The following is a 16,574-nucleotide window of genomic DNA, read 5'->3' as shown; positions in this document are numbered from 1 at the left end:
ATGGTGGGGACCCACATCCACACCTTCTGGGGAGACATGTTCATCAGCACCTGAATAGGTATTAAGGGCAGCGGTGTGCCATGAAGAACAAATGCAGGATGTCTTAGGCACATAGAGCAAGGGGACTGGATTTAGACTAGTGGTTAAGAGTGACTTTCCTAAGGACAGGAATGATGCTTCAGCTTGAACAATTGAAGGAAGCAAACACTAACTGGAGAGAGGCAGCTTTCCTGTCTCTGGGAAGAGTGTGCTCGTATTTACATCTAAGGAATGGAGAGATGGCAGGGTGACCGCAGCAGGGACAACATGAGCCACAGGAGAACAGGCGGTCCACAGAGCTTCCAGATCAGGTTTTCCAAGATGTGCCAGTAAAACATCAGCTCTCAGCAAGTCAATGTTCAGACAGTTCTTTTGTCTCTGTCAGTACATGAAGTCACTAGCAGAAAAAGGTAGATGCAGGAAGATTCAAGAGGGAGTAGCCTCAAGACTGCATCAAAAGGTATCCCCCCTCGACAAAAATTGTTGCTTCCCTTGTGATGAATGTCAGAACTGAGTGAGGCCTTTTAGTTGATTCTGCATGGAAGATTCATTCATTGTCTCATTCTCCCTGTTTTGTATATGTTTAAAACCTTATATAATAATACACTTAAAAGTTGAGAGAGAGAGACAGAGAGAGAGAGAGTGGGGAGAGTGTGCTCGTTCTTTCTCACCAGCTGCAGTTTGTTTGTAAACATGGTCCGATGACCAGGTATGTACCTGAGACTGTAACCTTTGGTCTGGTTCAGAGGAAGGGCTCTTGTTATGCCCCCTCACTAAGAAGACTAGAGACAGGCCATTTTATTTGTTGAAGAATCTAAGAATTAGACTACTTTGTTCAATTCCCAAGCCTCCTACATCTAGGGAATTAGACTATCAATCCTATGAAGCATTCCCTGGAGATTTCCAGGAATTCATGTTTACACCCAGGCCACAAACAACATGACAGAAGTAGAGGTTTTATTTCACAGTATTTTGGCATTTGCAACTCAGCTGGAATTGCAAGATATGGAATAGAACAATGAAAAATTGTGCATTTTTTAACATCTCATTCTTCCTGTGGTTCTAATACTACATATCTGGAGTTCTCTCTCTCTCTCTCTCTCTCTCTCTCTCTCTCTCTCTCTCTCTCTCTCTCTTTCTTTCTCTCTCCCCTCCTTTCCCTCCCCTCCCCCTCCCTCCCTCCCTTCTTTTCTTTCTCTCTAAGTATTAGTTCTTCATATTTGCCAAATACTGTGCAAGGCACTAAGAGCAGAATGGTAAACAAGACAGGTACTTGTCCTTATTTTGTTCAAGTAAGAAACACAATAATTAAGCAAGTGCAAAATGGAATATAATTTTAAACTGGGATAAGTGCTCTGAAGGAAAAGGAGGGGTTATTGATATGAAAACATGCTCATGGAGAGAACTAATTTACATTCGGAGACCAGAAGCAGCCCACTCCTAGACTAGAGGTTTCAAAAGTGCAAAGATCTCTTGGATCATAATATCTAAAAATATCTTATATCCCATGCTATTCCCTATCCATTATTTCCTAGAAGAAATGATGTTTAAATTGAGATGATAGAGCTTTTGCTTCCAACCCTCATCAATCTAACTCTATTCTTTTCTATGATCCTAAATAAAATATAAAGAATTCTCTGCCTTTCTCATTAAGATTGCGTTTAGATCCAAATTAGAGAAAGATTATAGGAAAGCAAGTTACTTGTGATCAAAACAGAGGTTAGTGATAATTAGTCCTTTTAATAGGAGCTGTGGGTATCCTTTCAAGCAATTCTGAATTTGGAGCCAAATCATAAGATTCAGAGCAGAGGCAGGAGAAGAGTAATTACAGCACACCATTGACATCTAATTAAAGTAACTTCCTTTCTTGATTTAAGTGTTAGGAACAATTGTGAAGTTAGTTTGGACAGCACCAAATTTATTTCATTGAAGAAACTCTTTTTAATAATAATTTTATTTCATGATATGTTCAATGAGAGGAGGGAATAGAGAAAAAGAGTGAGGGCAGAGGCAAAGCAAGAGAGGAGGAGAGGCCAAAAGATAGAAGGAAAAGAAGGGAAGGATGGAAAGGACAGGAAGAGAAACACCAGATGAGAAAAGACATCCGCAAGAAAAGAAGGAAGAAATTTGTAACTTTGGACTACATTGAAATCTACTCCTTTTGAAATGCTAGAGATCTGGCAAACTAGTATTAGTCTCATAACCCGTACTCTGAAAAAAAACTATTAAAAATGGACAATTATCTCAGTCTTTCTTCTAAGAAACTAATCTCTAAGTCACTAAGAAGTGGATATTAAACTTTAAATGCACCGACCTGAGAAGTTAGAGGAAGCTCCCTCCTAGTCCAGAGGTTTTGTTAGCCTGTGGCCAAGGGTATCAATAGCCAGGGACCCACAAACTGTTAAGGGGTGGATGCTCTAAGAGGGATCTAATCATCCACATGCACAAAGACAAAGAAAGCAGACTTTTAGTGTAAAAGATTTTTAAAAGAATTGGTATGTGAAAAGGGAGATGAAAAAAAAGGATTACAAATAACAGCAAACTCTAAATATTACCCATCACCTCACTGGCAATTGCCCAATCAAACAAGCTTTGCTCAAAGTAGGACCCCTGAGACTTGCAACCTTGCCAAGTCTAAAGTACCTTAGACTAAAGTATCTTTTGGCAAGGAACCACAAGTAAAGGGTTAGGCAGGTCCCACAGAATTTGGACAGAAAGAGAGAGAGAAAATACAAAATACACCATATCAAATTACACCAACATGAAACCAACATAACAGCTGCCATTATCTTTCAAGGACCAACAACAGCCTCCCCATTGGTCTCTCATCCCATCCACATATCTTCTTTTTCAAGTCTCTCCTCCAAGTATCCCTACATGTCTCTTCTCCATGTGTCTTCCCCCAAATACCTCCTTCCCCCAAGTACCAGCGTGCAAGTTGGAGCCAAAACTCAGCCAGGGTGGGACCACCTGGCTTCCATTTTCTATAGGTTCACATAGCTGCTCAGCTCCACTCCTTGTCCCAGAGCTCCTCCACTCAGGAAATCTGATTCATGGCATACTGAGACTTGTGATCCGAGGTGGCCACGTGTAAGTGGGGCCGGGGAAAATGGTGCTTTCCATTCATGGAGGTATTATCAGTAAAAGTTTTAAAATAAAAAATCTTGCATTATAATGTTTCCAAGAGTGTTATATCCCTTACCAGTCTTTATCCCAAAATTGGATAGATATGTAGATAGATAAGATAGATAGATAGATAGATAGATAGATAGATAGATAGATAGATAGTAAATAGATATATTTAGATAGATAGAAAGAGATAATCAGCTCAAAATGTTGGCATAAACTGTCATTCAGACTTTATGTTCATTTATTTATTCAAAGGGATATCAATTGTTTGGGTTATAGAGTAGAGAAAAAGCAAAATCAAAACAGCTAGATCAGTTCGGTGACAATTGTTTTTTGGGAGGAAAAAGTTTCCCTCTATCCTCTTAGGTTAAATAATTGAAGGTCTGGGAATTAAATTGGCAAAATATAGATTAGCAAGACAAAAACATACATATACGAAGTACAAACATACATATATGTTTCATCACAGGTAAGTGAGGGAAAGGAAAGTACATACACACATATATAATTACAAACATACCAAACATACTTATAAGAAATACATATGTGTGCACAGGAGTTCACAAACAAATGTCATTCAAGGAGATGGTTAGAACTGAGTATTTTTATACCATCTTAAGAGGGGAGAGAAACCTCTGAAAGAATAACCTCTTAGAAGTGGGAGAAAGGCCATTTATGGGGGGAAAAAGACCTTTTGAAAAGATAAAGGACTCCGAGTAGATGGGAGAGACATGATAGTTTTGTCACAATGTCTTATGGGTATATTGCCAATTTCTTTCCTAAGAAAGAATATTAGAGTTACTCCCTGGAAGATGATTTGTAACAATTAAGTTCTTTGAGAGGTTCTGCTCTTAGGCAGATAAAAGATTTCATGAATTTAAATGCCTTCAACTCAAAATATTTTTTTTTTCTACAGGGGTTTATTCTAGACCCCTTCAGATACAGTCTATCAAATTGTGAACACTTGGATTTGGGTGGCTTTGTAAAATGGTATTTCAGTCAAGTTGAACACCAAACCAACTTCCTGGAACTGTGGCAGCCTATTTGGAAATTTATGTTCCTTCTCATTCTGAGAAATGTATTACACTAACAACAGGGGGCTGAAGAGAAGACAAATAGTCTTCTTTCCATGAGAAAGCAAATGTCATTTCACACCAGATTGCTTCCAGGTACTTGAAGATGTGGACATAGGGCATGTTTTGACGGTAAGCTTGAGGGGTCAAGTGAACAGACACACAGCTCCGGAGCTTGAAATGGCTAGCAGTGGGGATGGGTATTTGCTGAATTAGAGGTGACGATTCAAGGCATCAGAATACATGGAATTGCTTGGAGAGGCTGGAAAGGGAAAAAGACCGGGGCAGCAAGCTGAGCAATGCCAACATCTGAAGTATAAGCAGATAAAAACCTTTACTCCTTAAACATATACAATTTTACCCCAATTTTTAAAAAAATGTGGTAATAAGAGAGAATGAATTGGAGGGATCACAAAGGAGAGACAAATCTGAACTAAAGGAGAGAGATAAAATCAAGTGAAGGACTATTCTTGGGATAAAATGAGGCTTGTTACACATTTGTAATCCCTGAGGAAGGAGCTCTTGGAGAGAGGTAGCTGATAGGGTCCTTTCTCCCTGTAGCAAGAGACAATTTTCATCACAGATAAGAGAGGGAAAGGAAAGTACATCATTTAACCTCTCAAAGTGAGACTCAAGTTTCCTTTCTATGAAATGAGACTGCTGCATGAGGCAACCTCTCAGGTCTTACCATCTGTTTTAATATTTTAATAGTGTGATCCCACTGAATCCTCTGTCTCTATTCTCACAGTTTGATTTTAGGGTGAAGTTTTTAATGCATGAGATGCTATTTGTTATTTTGAATATACTGACAGACACATCATATACTTCCTGGGACTGATGAAAGAATTCTTATACTTTTGTATTTTAATGGTGTTGAGGGGGTGAGATGTTCAGTGTCACTTATGAAGCATTCCAACGTGGGATGCATGATCTGAATCTAACCATGGAGAAATAATAGACAAACCCCAAAAGAAACACTCTTTTTTATAACATACTTTACTCTTTAAAAAATGGTAATGTCCTAAAAGATAAAGTCTATGCAAATATTCCAAATTGAAGATAACTCAGTGAAATACCTGAATCTAGATGCAATTCTGTACCAAAGGGAGAAGTCCTATAATGAGCATCATTAAAAGTTATTTGATGAAATTGGAATTAGTGGTGAATTAGCAAAAAAAAAAAATATTGTATATATGTTAAATTGGCTCGGGTTGATAATTTACTGTGATTTTCTGAGAATATCCCTAGTCTTAGATAATAGGCACCTATGTAATTTAAAGTAAAGGCCCATTCTCTTAGGCCTTTCAGGCCACTATATCAAAATACCACACTGACTGAGTAGTTTATAAACAGTAAAATCTTATTGTACACAGTTGTGGAAGCTGGACGTCCAAGATCAGATGCCAGCATGATCTGAGAAGAACTCTCTTCCTGGTGGAAGACTTCATATATTCTTGCATAGTGGAAGTCTTAGGGGGAAAGGATGTCCTGCACAAACTCCATACAGGCTTTGTAGATGCCACCCCCACTCCATCAAGACACTGGGAACTACAATTCCCATGATCCCCAAAGGGAGGTTGCGAGGACCTAAGGGAGGAGTTAGGCAGCCATTTTCTCTGTTTGGGTATTTAACTGGACGTGTGCATGGGGACAACTCTCTTGACTGGTGCTCTTGGCCAGGCTGTGTTTGGTCTCAGCAGGTAGATGGAACAGGAAGGATGCATTTACAAACTTATCGCCCTCTTTTTCTCCGAGTTATTCATTTCCCCATTTCCCCTTCACTTATAAATAAACCTTTTCTCAACCTGTGTGTGTGTTGGCAGTTTAGCATTAATAAGTCCCCTTTAAGCGCACAGGTGAGGACCCACAGTCAGGCAACCCGTTTTATATTGGGGTTGCTCTGTAACAGAAGGGGCTGGAGAACAATAGGGAGCCTCTTTCATTTATAAGAGCACTAATCCCTTTCAGAGGGTTCCACCTCTGAAAGATCTCCAACTACAAATATAGTATCACCATTAGGGGTTAGGACTTCAAAATATGAAAAGTGGGAACACAAACGTTCAGAATATAGCAGCCAGGATATGTGAAATTTACTTTCAAATGGTTGGGGTGGGAAGGGAAGGCAATAATAAAACAAATGAGGTCAAATGACAATATGGGCAAAGAGCATACAGGTGTTTGATTTTTTTTTATTCTTGCAATTTTTCTGTAAGTTTGAAATTATTTTCAAATGAAAAGTTAAAATATATATTGTTAGCTAAAGTAATGCTTAGGGTTATGTGTTCCACCACTGTGTCACCATATACCAGAAGTTCCAGAGAATTCTTTTCTAACAATGCAGAACCTTGCAGAAGGAATTTTTCTTGGCATTTGAAACAATTGAGCTGATAGTATTTTTGTAAAAGCCGAAACAACTAAAACTTTCATGGCAGGTGTGACTTTGTAATGAGGAATAACTCTAAAATGGCCCCATATTTTCTCTTCAGGTGTATAATTGTCTTATAAAAAGTAGTTGCTCAGCAGAAAAAAAAGAAAATCAGGATCAAATGAACAAAGGAAATTCTAATTGTTGCTAAGCAGAGAGTTCATAAAGAGAATAGTTATGATGCACATGAAATTTGCCTTTGATATACAGAGATTTTCAATTGTAAGATACATAGAAAACAAAGCTATTAGGAAATCATTTTTCTACTGCCAGAATATTGTCTTAAGTTTCTACATTATCAAAAACAAGCTGAACTACTTTCTTAGGGCATGCAAGAAAAGCATTGAAGATTATAAGGGAATATGAACTAGGTTAATTTTCTAATTCTTTTAAATATGACAACAGATCATTTCATGATGTGTATATGTAAAGGTTTTAATTTTTGTTTTTTTCTGCATTGAAAAACAGCTTTTAATAATGTCTGTGTAAATAGATACTCTGCTCTAGGCCACTCACGCATGTTTTTGTTTGCTCAAGTCTGACGAATAATGTATCATCATCCTGAAAGTGGCGCTGTGCTTCAGTGCCACTGTAAATGATGCCCCACCTATGAAAAAGGAGCGACATTCCAGCAAAGAATCTGCGTTCGGTACAGCTTAAAGGCATAAGGATCACATGGTCTATTCAAGAAGCAATCCATACCAATGCAAGTTGTACAGAAAAGGAGGGAGAAATGAACAGCTTCTGTACACATAAAGATATTGAAATTAAAATAGCACAATCTTTTGTCCTAAGTGATAATAAGTATGCCATTTGCATAGTCATTATTCCATCACTTATATAAATGTCCTACTTTATTTCTTCTTTTTTAAATTGTTATATTTTATTTGTTGTTGAAGTAACTTTTGGCTTACATTATTGGTGGCATTGGGGAAGTAGAAGACTCCCCCACTTCAGGTGTATTTACCATAGTGCATCCAACACCAATTCACCCTCTTCCACCCATAGACCACTATGCTTCCTTCCTACTTTGTTCCTCCTGCCCCCTTCCCTGCTGTATGTTTCAGTTCTATAGTCTGTTTTCAAGGGTTAGTTTTTAGACTTGTCTTTATTTGATCTTTTGTTTGATTTCTCTATAGTCCACATGTACGTGACACCAACCTGTGTGTGTCTTTCATCTTCTGACTTATTTCACTTAGCATAATCCCTTCCAGCTCCATCCACATTGCCACAAATGGCATAAGTTTATCTTTATTGATGACTGAGTGATATTCCATTGTATATATATTGTGTGTGTGCGTGTGCATGTGTGTGTGTGTGTGTGTGTGTCTGTTCCACTCATCTGTACTTAGGTTGTTTCCATAGCTTGGTTGTAGTAAATAGTGCAGCAGTAAACATGGGGATACAGATTTCCTTTCACACTAATGTTTTTGAATTCTTTAGGCAGATAACTAACAGTGGTATTAATGAATCATATGGCATATCCATTTTTAATCTATTGAGAAATAGCCATACCGCTTTCCATAGGGACTGGACCAGTCTACATTACTACTAACAGTGTAGAAGGGCTCCCCTGCCTCCACACTCTCACCAGCACTTGTTTCTGGACTTTTCAATAAGGACCATATTCAGTAGTGTGAGGTAGTATCTCATTGTGAATTTGATTTGCATTTCCCTGGTGATAAGTGATGACAAACAATTTTTCATTTGCCTGTTTTCTTTTTTTTTTTTTAAAAAGATTTATTTATTTATGCAAGCACTGGGTACAGTCAGAAGCGCGGGAGGGTGAGAGAATTCACCAGAGCCAGAGCGGGGAGCAGAGCAGGCAGAAGGACCGAAGTACACTGCTGAGGGGAGCAGCGGGCGGCAGGAGAGGTCTGCGCGCCATGTGGGACCCTCCTCTGGTGGCCGGGGAGCAGCCGGGGATCGAACCGGCGCTGCAGAGGCCAAGGGCAGCTTCGCAACCCAGCGCTCAACTGCGGCGCCACCGGGGAGGCCCTATTTGCCTGTTTTCTTTTGTAGTTATGTATGCCCATAGTGGTGTTTTTTTTTTTTTTTTTTTTTTTTTTTTTGGTGGGACTCTCGCCTGCGGCCAGGGAAGGAACCAGTGCTACAGAGGCTGCGGGCAGCCTCGCAGCCCAGCGCTCAACCACTGCGGCACCAAGGGAGCCCCCCCAAAGTGTTTCTTTAGAGTCCAATGTTAGCTGATTAGAGATCCTTTGTAGATTATCTGCTTCTTCCCTCTCACAAGCTTTAATATTCTTTCTTTGTTTTGAACTCTTGGAATTTTTGCTATTGTATGCCATGCTGTATGCCTAATTTTATCTAGGTACCCTCATGTTGTTTGTGCTGCATGGATTTCTATATTCGATTCTTTCTCCGGGTTCAGGAAGTTTTCCTCTATTATTTCTTTTTAGTAATATGTTCCTTTCTTTTTCCTCCCCCACCCCAGAATACCCATTGTTATTAAATCTGCTTTCTTCCTGGAGTCTAATAATCTTTGAAGTATGTCTTCATTTTGTCTTTACTTCATTTCTCTTTCTGCCTGGATTTTCCTTTTTCATTGCCATCTTCAAGATCACCAATTTTTCCTTCCATTTGGTTTATTCTATTTCCATAGCTTTCTCCAGAATTTTTCATCTCCTCTATTAACCTTACTATATCTTGTATCTCTATTATTTTCTTATTTATTCTTTTTTAAAAAATATTTATTTATTTATTTATTTATTTATTTATTTATTTATTTATACAAGCACTGGGGGGCCTCCCCGGTGGCGCAGCGGTTGAGCGCTGGGTTGCGAAGCTGCCCACAGCCTCTGCGGCGCCGGTTCGATCCCCGGCTGCTCCCCGGCCACCGGAGGAGGGTCCCACATGGCGCGCGGACCTCTCCTGCCGCCTGCTGCTCCCCTCAGCAGTGTACTTCGGTCCTTCTGCCTGCTCTGCTCCCCGCTCTGGCTCTGGTGAATTCTCTCACCCTCCCGCGCTTCTGACTGTACCCAGTGCATGTATAAACAAACAAACAAACAAAGAAAGAAAGAAAACATGCCTCTATTAAAAAATATATATATATTCAAGCACTGGGTACAGTCAGAAGCGCCGGAGGTGCTTGACTGGTGCTATGACTCACCAGAGTCATAGGGGAGAGCAGAGCAGGCGGACTGACAAAGTACACTGCTGAGGGGAGCAGCGGGCGGCAGCGAGGTCTGCGCACCAGTGGCTGGGGATCGAACTGGCACTGCAGAGGCGGTGGGCAGCTTTACAACCCAGCACTCAACCGCTGTGCCACCAGGGGAGGCCCTATTTTCTTATTTAAAGTATCAATTTTAATGTTCTGTTCATTGATTTTATTTCTAAACTTGTTTTTCTGCATTTTCTTATTTTTCTTCTGTCCCTGAATTTCTTTATCATGACAATTTTGAATTATGTGCCTGATAGGAAGAACCTATCATCATTGTCTTTCTGTTTAGGTTTTGAAAATCTGTTCTCTCTGTGTGATGTATTATTCCCCTGAGGACTCATCTGACGATTTGTTATATTTTTTTGTTTGTTTGTTTGTTTGTTTTTCTCATTATTTGCTACAGGGCTGTGCTACTATAGTTGGTTTTCTCTTGGGCGAGGGTCTCCCCCTCACACTAGCATGGGCTCTTACAGGGAGCAGGCATGGGGACTGAAAGGACTTTACCTAGAGTCTGAGGTGGTGCTGGCCCTTTCCCCTAGTGCTTGTTTGGTCTTTTAACAGGTAAAGCTCACCTCTTTCTTTTTTTTTTAATCTTTTCCTCCTTCCCTCTCTTTTCTCATCTGAATTTGCTCTATACTTAGTGAAGATCTTTTCCATCACATAGAAAATATATTATTATAAGCTCCTTTGTGTACTGCTCTCTAACTGACATAGAAATATTGCCACAATGACCCGAGAATTGTGGTAATGATAGATTATTGTGCTGGGCAGAAAAAGATGAAGTCTAGAGTGGGTATTTGCTGCTTTATTAACAATTGACATCAGAAATGACTACTGGCTATTTCTTTACCAATAATGGTATCTGTGAGTTCACCTAACTCAGTACAATGTAAGAAATGAGATTGAATATTTTTTCTATCAATTAGTGACTCTTTACCACAAGATACTTCTTTAATTCAATTTTCAAGGATTACAGATAATAATTTTTCTCTATCAAAATATGAAAAGAAAATTGCAAATCCCCCCTCTTATTATGCCCGAAAAGGGAGAAAGACTATGACATGGCTTGGTTGCTGTTCTAAAATTTCTGTTGAAGAAAAGCCAAATGAACTTTAAAATACAACCATTCTTTGTCTTGGTAAGTCCAGAATGGCCCATTATGTAAACCAGCTATGATACAGATTGACATAACATTTCAGTGACAAAGTGGAATGCCCCAAAAGAACTCTCACACAGGATACCAGTGTGTCTTTTAGGTGAGCCCTATCCATGTCTGATCCATAGTGATAATGTGTCAAACAAAGCTGATGGAGTGAGATTCAAAGAAAGTAATAGAAATGACTTTTAAAGGTTGGAAGCATATTGGTTTTATAAAATGATGAGAAGTGGTTGCAAAATGATTTCTGCACAATCTTTATGAAAGGGTAAGAGATAAGTGACAGTGAACAGACATTTCTTCTTCCAAGTGAAAGGCAGTAAGGAACAGATCAAAGCTGTTGGAAGGGTCCTGGACTACATTAGGACAAAGTACACACCATTTATCCCAAGAAACATTGCCAAGAGTATTTTGTGACTCCTATACCTGTTTTTAAGAAAGAGTAAATTTTCTTTTGTGAATAAACTACATTTATTCTTGGTTAAAAGCTCAAAGGTAAACCAGATACTCCCTCAAGTTTCCTGTGATTATTTGTCCCTCGCAATCATAGGATCTCAAAGCTGACAAGGAATCTTGGAGATGACCCATTTTATAAACAAGAAAATCCATTTAAATGATTGTCCAGGGGCCTCCCTGGTGGCGCAGAGGTTTAAGACAGCACTATCAAGCTATTGTCAGCCACTGCAACACAAGTTCTATCCCTGGCTGGCCAGGGAGCAACCCGCATGGCCAGCAGACCTCTCCTGCTTGCCCGCTGCTCCTCTCAGCAGTGTATTTCAGTAGATCCTCCTATTCTGCTCCCCACCCTCTCTGGTGAATCCTTTAACCTCCCGCACCTCTGGTTTACACCCCAGTTCTTGAATGCATAAATAAATAAATCTTTAAAAATAAATAAATAAATAAATGATTTTCCAAAGTCAGGCAGATTATAAGTGGCAAAGTTGAACCAACAACCCAGCAATCCAGTCGATATTTCTGTCCTATGTAAAACTACCTCCTCCATCTATTTATTTAAACAAAACATAATTTGAAAGTTAAGTAGAACCCCTTCCCTAGATCCCAGACCTCCCCCCACTACCCAGTTTTGACTGGCATTCCCATTAGCTTCATGACTTCTCTGTCTGCGTGGGATATCATAGAGGGCTGATGCTTGGACCCCCATCTGAATGTTTGGTTCAGCTCAAAAATAAACTAAGAGCTTTGCTGGAGTCAAAGCAAGCCCATTCCTGTCCCCAATTGCACATGACTTATTCCAGGGGACAACACTGACAGAATGTCTTCCTGTTTTGCCTTTGTAGGTTTCACAGCAGCAGCCTCTCTTGTGTCTTTGGCTTGGGCCTTGGCCTCTTACCAGAAGGCCCTCCGGGACTCTCGAGATGACAAGAAACCCATCAGTTACATGGCCGTCGTCATCCAGTTCTGCTGGCACTTCTTCACCATTGCTGCCAGGGTTATCACCTTTGCCCTCTTTGCCTCGGTTTTCCAGCTGTACTTTGGGATCTTCATTGTCCTTCACTGGTGCATCATGACCTTCTGGATCGTCCACTGTGAGACAGAATTCTGCATCACCAAATGGGAGGAGATTGTGTTCGACATGGTAGTGGGAATCATCTACATCTTCAGCTGGTTCAATGTCAAAGAAGGCAGGACACGCTGCAGACTCTTCATTTACTACTTTGTGATCCTTTTGGAAAATACAGCCTTGAGTGCCCTCTGGTACCTCTACAAGTCTCCCCAGATTGCAGATGCATTTGCCATCCCAGCTCTGTGTGTGGTGTTCAGTAGCTTCTTAACTGGCGTTGTTTTTATGCTGATGTATTATGCCTTTTTTCACCCCAATGGACCCAGATTCGGGCAGTCACCAAGTTGTGCTTGCGAGGATCCCGCCGCTGCCTTTACTCTGCCTCCAGAAGTGGCCACAAGCACTCTAAGGTCCATCTCCAACAACCGCAGTGTTGTCAGTGAACGTGACCAGAAATTTGCAGAGCGAGATGGGTGTGTACCTGTTTTTCAGGTGAGGCCCACTGCTCCATCCACTCCATCATCTCGCCCACCACGGATTGAAGAATCTGTCATTAAAATTGACCTATTCAGGAATAGGTACCCAGCATGGGAGAGACATGTTTTGGACCGAAGTCTACGAAAGGCCATTTTAGCCTTTGAATGTTCCCCGTCTCCTCCAAGGCTGCAGTACAAGGATGACGCCCTGATTCAGGAGCGGTTGGAATATGAAACCACTTTATAAAATAAAAGGACTTGGAGCAGCCACAACCTCCACACGAAGGGGTGACAGCAGAGCTGTGGCAATAAAGAATCTTCGTCCTAGAGTAGGGCCACGAGCTGTAATGTCCTTAGTCTGACCTTGATATTATTGACCATGATATTGTTTGACTGCCTACTGCTGGTCTCCTTTCAAAATATAGATGAAAGTGTCCCACTCCACCTGAAGGGAACATGCCAGCTTCATAGGACTCCTCGTTGCTACCAATTCTTCCTGCACAGTCTTTCAGCACATCCACCAGAGGGTCACCATTGTTACAGAAAATGTTGCCTCCAATCAAAAGGGTGTTTTGATGGAGTTAACTGATGTTTGCATAAAAATATATTCAGTCATGCACACATCTGAATATGTGTACACACATGAACACACACACATACACACACACACATCACCAAATAGTTTAGGTGATTTCTCTTGATGCAAAGTTCTAATTCCCACAGGAAAATAAAGAGAGGGACTGTATCCCTCAAGACTGCAGGAAAAGAGTAGTACTAGTTAGAAGAGAATGGATAAATTATTTTTTTCATTTTGAAACCCATACCATGTGTGAAAAGCCTACCTAGTCAATGGACAGCAAACTCAAGTTTGTTTACACGTGTATTAGAATTGATAGGATGATAAGTTTTTGACACAGATTTGGTTTTTTGTTTTGTTTTGGTTTTGTTTTCCCTCTTAAAGTTGAGAACATCCATTGACAGAAATCCTATGCAGCACATGTGTGACTTTTGAGAAGACCAAGGAGCTTGATAACTTAGTGACGTAAATTAAATGATAATCGTGATTCAGTATTCAATTGCAAAACTGTAATAAAGATACAAAGAGGAAGTGGGGAAAAAGGCAAGATGATTTCCTGGCCTGTGCAGCTGACAGTGGAACCGAAGCGCCGAGTGGAGCGGCGGGGGAGGAATGGGCTGTAACTGGACTTTGCAGGTCCAGGGTTGCCTGGCTGCGCCATCGCAGGCAGGCGGATTCCAAAACAAGTCACGTCACACCTTTCTAGTGCCAAACACCGTCCCACCACAGGACTAACAGGGAAGGCCCGTCAACTGAGAACGAGTGGCGCCAGCCCCACAAAAGTAGATGCCAGAATGAACAATCCGCTGTGTACAGACTTTTACCCCCCTCTCCCATCCAAGGTCAAAGTGATGTGACTTTTAGAGGTTTGGGGACACTTTTTAGTAAGTATGAGCAGACAAATGCAGTGAATATACTATAAGAAAACCTTTTGAACTGGTTGAGGGCTTCTCAGTAGATCCAAATAAGATCTGTATTTGTATCATTTGTAAAGTCGTACTCTTACAACAAGCTTCTGGGTTTTAAATACCTCCTCCGTACAGCAAGTAAAAGTCCCCGCTTTCTGTTCCCAGTGTCCTCGGTCATGGTGCTTTTTGTTGCATTAAAAGTGCCGGTCAAACTTTGATAGTATTTTTTTATAGTTGGTGCAGAGTGGAATAACTCATGGATTATTTCAATATTTTTGTAATAAAATATATAGGGTATACATATAGGCATCATCACTTTTTTTATAGACCTGAAATCGTTTAAAATACTTTAAGCGTCATAATTACTTGGGATGTCAGAAACTGGTCTGCAAATTCCATCAGCCTGCCACTGCAGATTAAGAACACTTTTGTCTTGCAAGATCACTACTTTGCAATGTTGGTGCCCCCAGGAACCTGGCCAGGGGTGCTATCAGAATATCAGGTGACAAGAGATTCAGCTTAACTAGAAAGGGCTTGTCAAGACTGGCCAATGTTTCCCAGGAAATCAAAAATGTAAATGATAACTTTCATCCATCCATAATGACAAACCTGACCACAGTGGAAGATGTCTTAAATTTCCTTCCCTGGTTTTATAATAACCCAACTGATAGATTAAATGATAGTCAAGTTGCTTTAAAAATAAAAAAGAAAGAAAGAAAGAAAGAAAAAGAAAAGAAAAATCAGTTTAACTTAATTATTCAGTTATCTGGACTGTCCAAATCATTTAAAATAGCCACGTTCCATAGACACCACCTATAATGGATGTGTCACACAAAGACTGCTGTCCCCATGATGACATCCACAGGAAATGACAGAGGGCTCAACCTAGGACTTCTCTTGGTACAAAGCCCCAAAGCAATGTTTAAAATTTAATGATTTTTATCAGTACACGTACTTTCTTAGTACTCCATGATTTGATCCTCCAAGCAAGATTTCCACTAAAAAATAATAATCTTTGTTCGGATGTGAAAAGATTACCTAGTCACCAATAAAGGCCCAGGAAGACACTCTTCTTGTCAGCACTTGGTGAAAACATTCTACCCCCTTTGTAGAAGGAAAAATGATTATATTTGCAAATTCTTCACTTTTGTACAGAACCATGAGTTATTAGCTTCATTATTTCCAAGACAATTTTAATTGATGAGCTTTGGAAATTGAAATGCTGTTGAACTATACCTTTGATTCCATGAGTAAATAACAGAGTACAGTATAATAGTGTCAATCAACACACACCCGACAGGCCCCATCACTCTTCAATCATGTAAGTTCTAAATTATTTCTCAACTTGATCCTTCATTTAACATGTTAAGAGTCAAAATGAGTGCTATGTGAAAAATAATGTGCTTTGTCTTGGAGATGAAAATGCAGTCAGGAGCGTGTTAAAAGCTTGCATTTTTCGGTAATATCCCAAATACTGTAAATACTCTGTTATCCAACATTCTTAAAGATGATAATCAAAAATTCTTTTAAGGAAATGTCATCTCTTCTAGTTTATAAATTACAAGATTCTCAAGATTATGAAAACAAAAATATCTGCTTCCGAGGTAATTCATGACTTAATCTTGCTTCCTTGGTTCAGAAAGTACTGCACTGCCATCAAATTGTGTGATAATAGCAACTTTATAAGTTTCTAGATGCACAGATAACAGAGAGTTTAAAGTATTAGAATTTAAAGAGACATTGTCAATATACAATGGAACAAAGTTTGATTTTTGTACCTGTGTTTCAGTTCTTCCTAAGATTTCCTTTTCAATCTGTCATTAAACACTCCACAGAAAGTATCTAAGAATCCAAAAGGTCAAAGCTATGTTAGCATACAAATTAGAAATAATAGATTCTTATTCTGTGGATTCCAACTTCCCATGCCTGAATAATAAGAGGTGTGCTCTTAGTACTTACTTTTTGCATAAGACCATGAAGTTTACTCAAAGATAATATTAAACTTTTTTCCACCTTCAAATTAGTTTTTCTAACAAAACTGCATTTAAGATTAAATAACATATATATCTCAACTCTTACTAGAACTGTAAG

At 39.7% G+C, this 16,574-nt stretch overlaps 1 protein-coding gene across 1 annotated transcript in view; it reads left to right on the top strand.

Annotated features, from left to right (window-relative positions):
- XKR4 (XK related 4) overlaps window positions 1-13,335 on the top strand; it is a 421,855-nt gene extending 408,520 nt beyond the window's left edge. The window contains exon 3 of the mRNA XM_084230333.1: window positions 12,299-13,335. Coding sequence (XP_084086459.1) covers window positions 12,299-13,245 — 947 coding nt within the window. The 3' untranslated portion in view covers window positions 13,246-13,335. The remainder of the gene's footprint in view (window positions 1-12,298) is intronic.
- The last annotated feature ends 3,239 nt before the right edge of the window (window positions 13,336-16,574 follow it).

Source organism: Talpa europaea (genome assembly GCF_964194135.1).
Source record: "Talpa europaea genome assembly, chromosome: 3".
In the NCBI taxonomy this organism is placed as follows: Eukaryota; Metazoa; Chordata; class Mammalia; order Eulipotyphla; family Talpidae; genus Talpa; species Talpa europaea.
The sequence above is the reverse complement of the archived record's forward strand: the minus strand, read 5'-3'. Positions and strand labels throughout refer to the sequence as shown.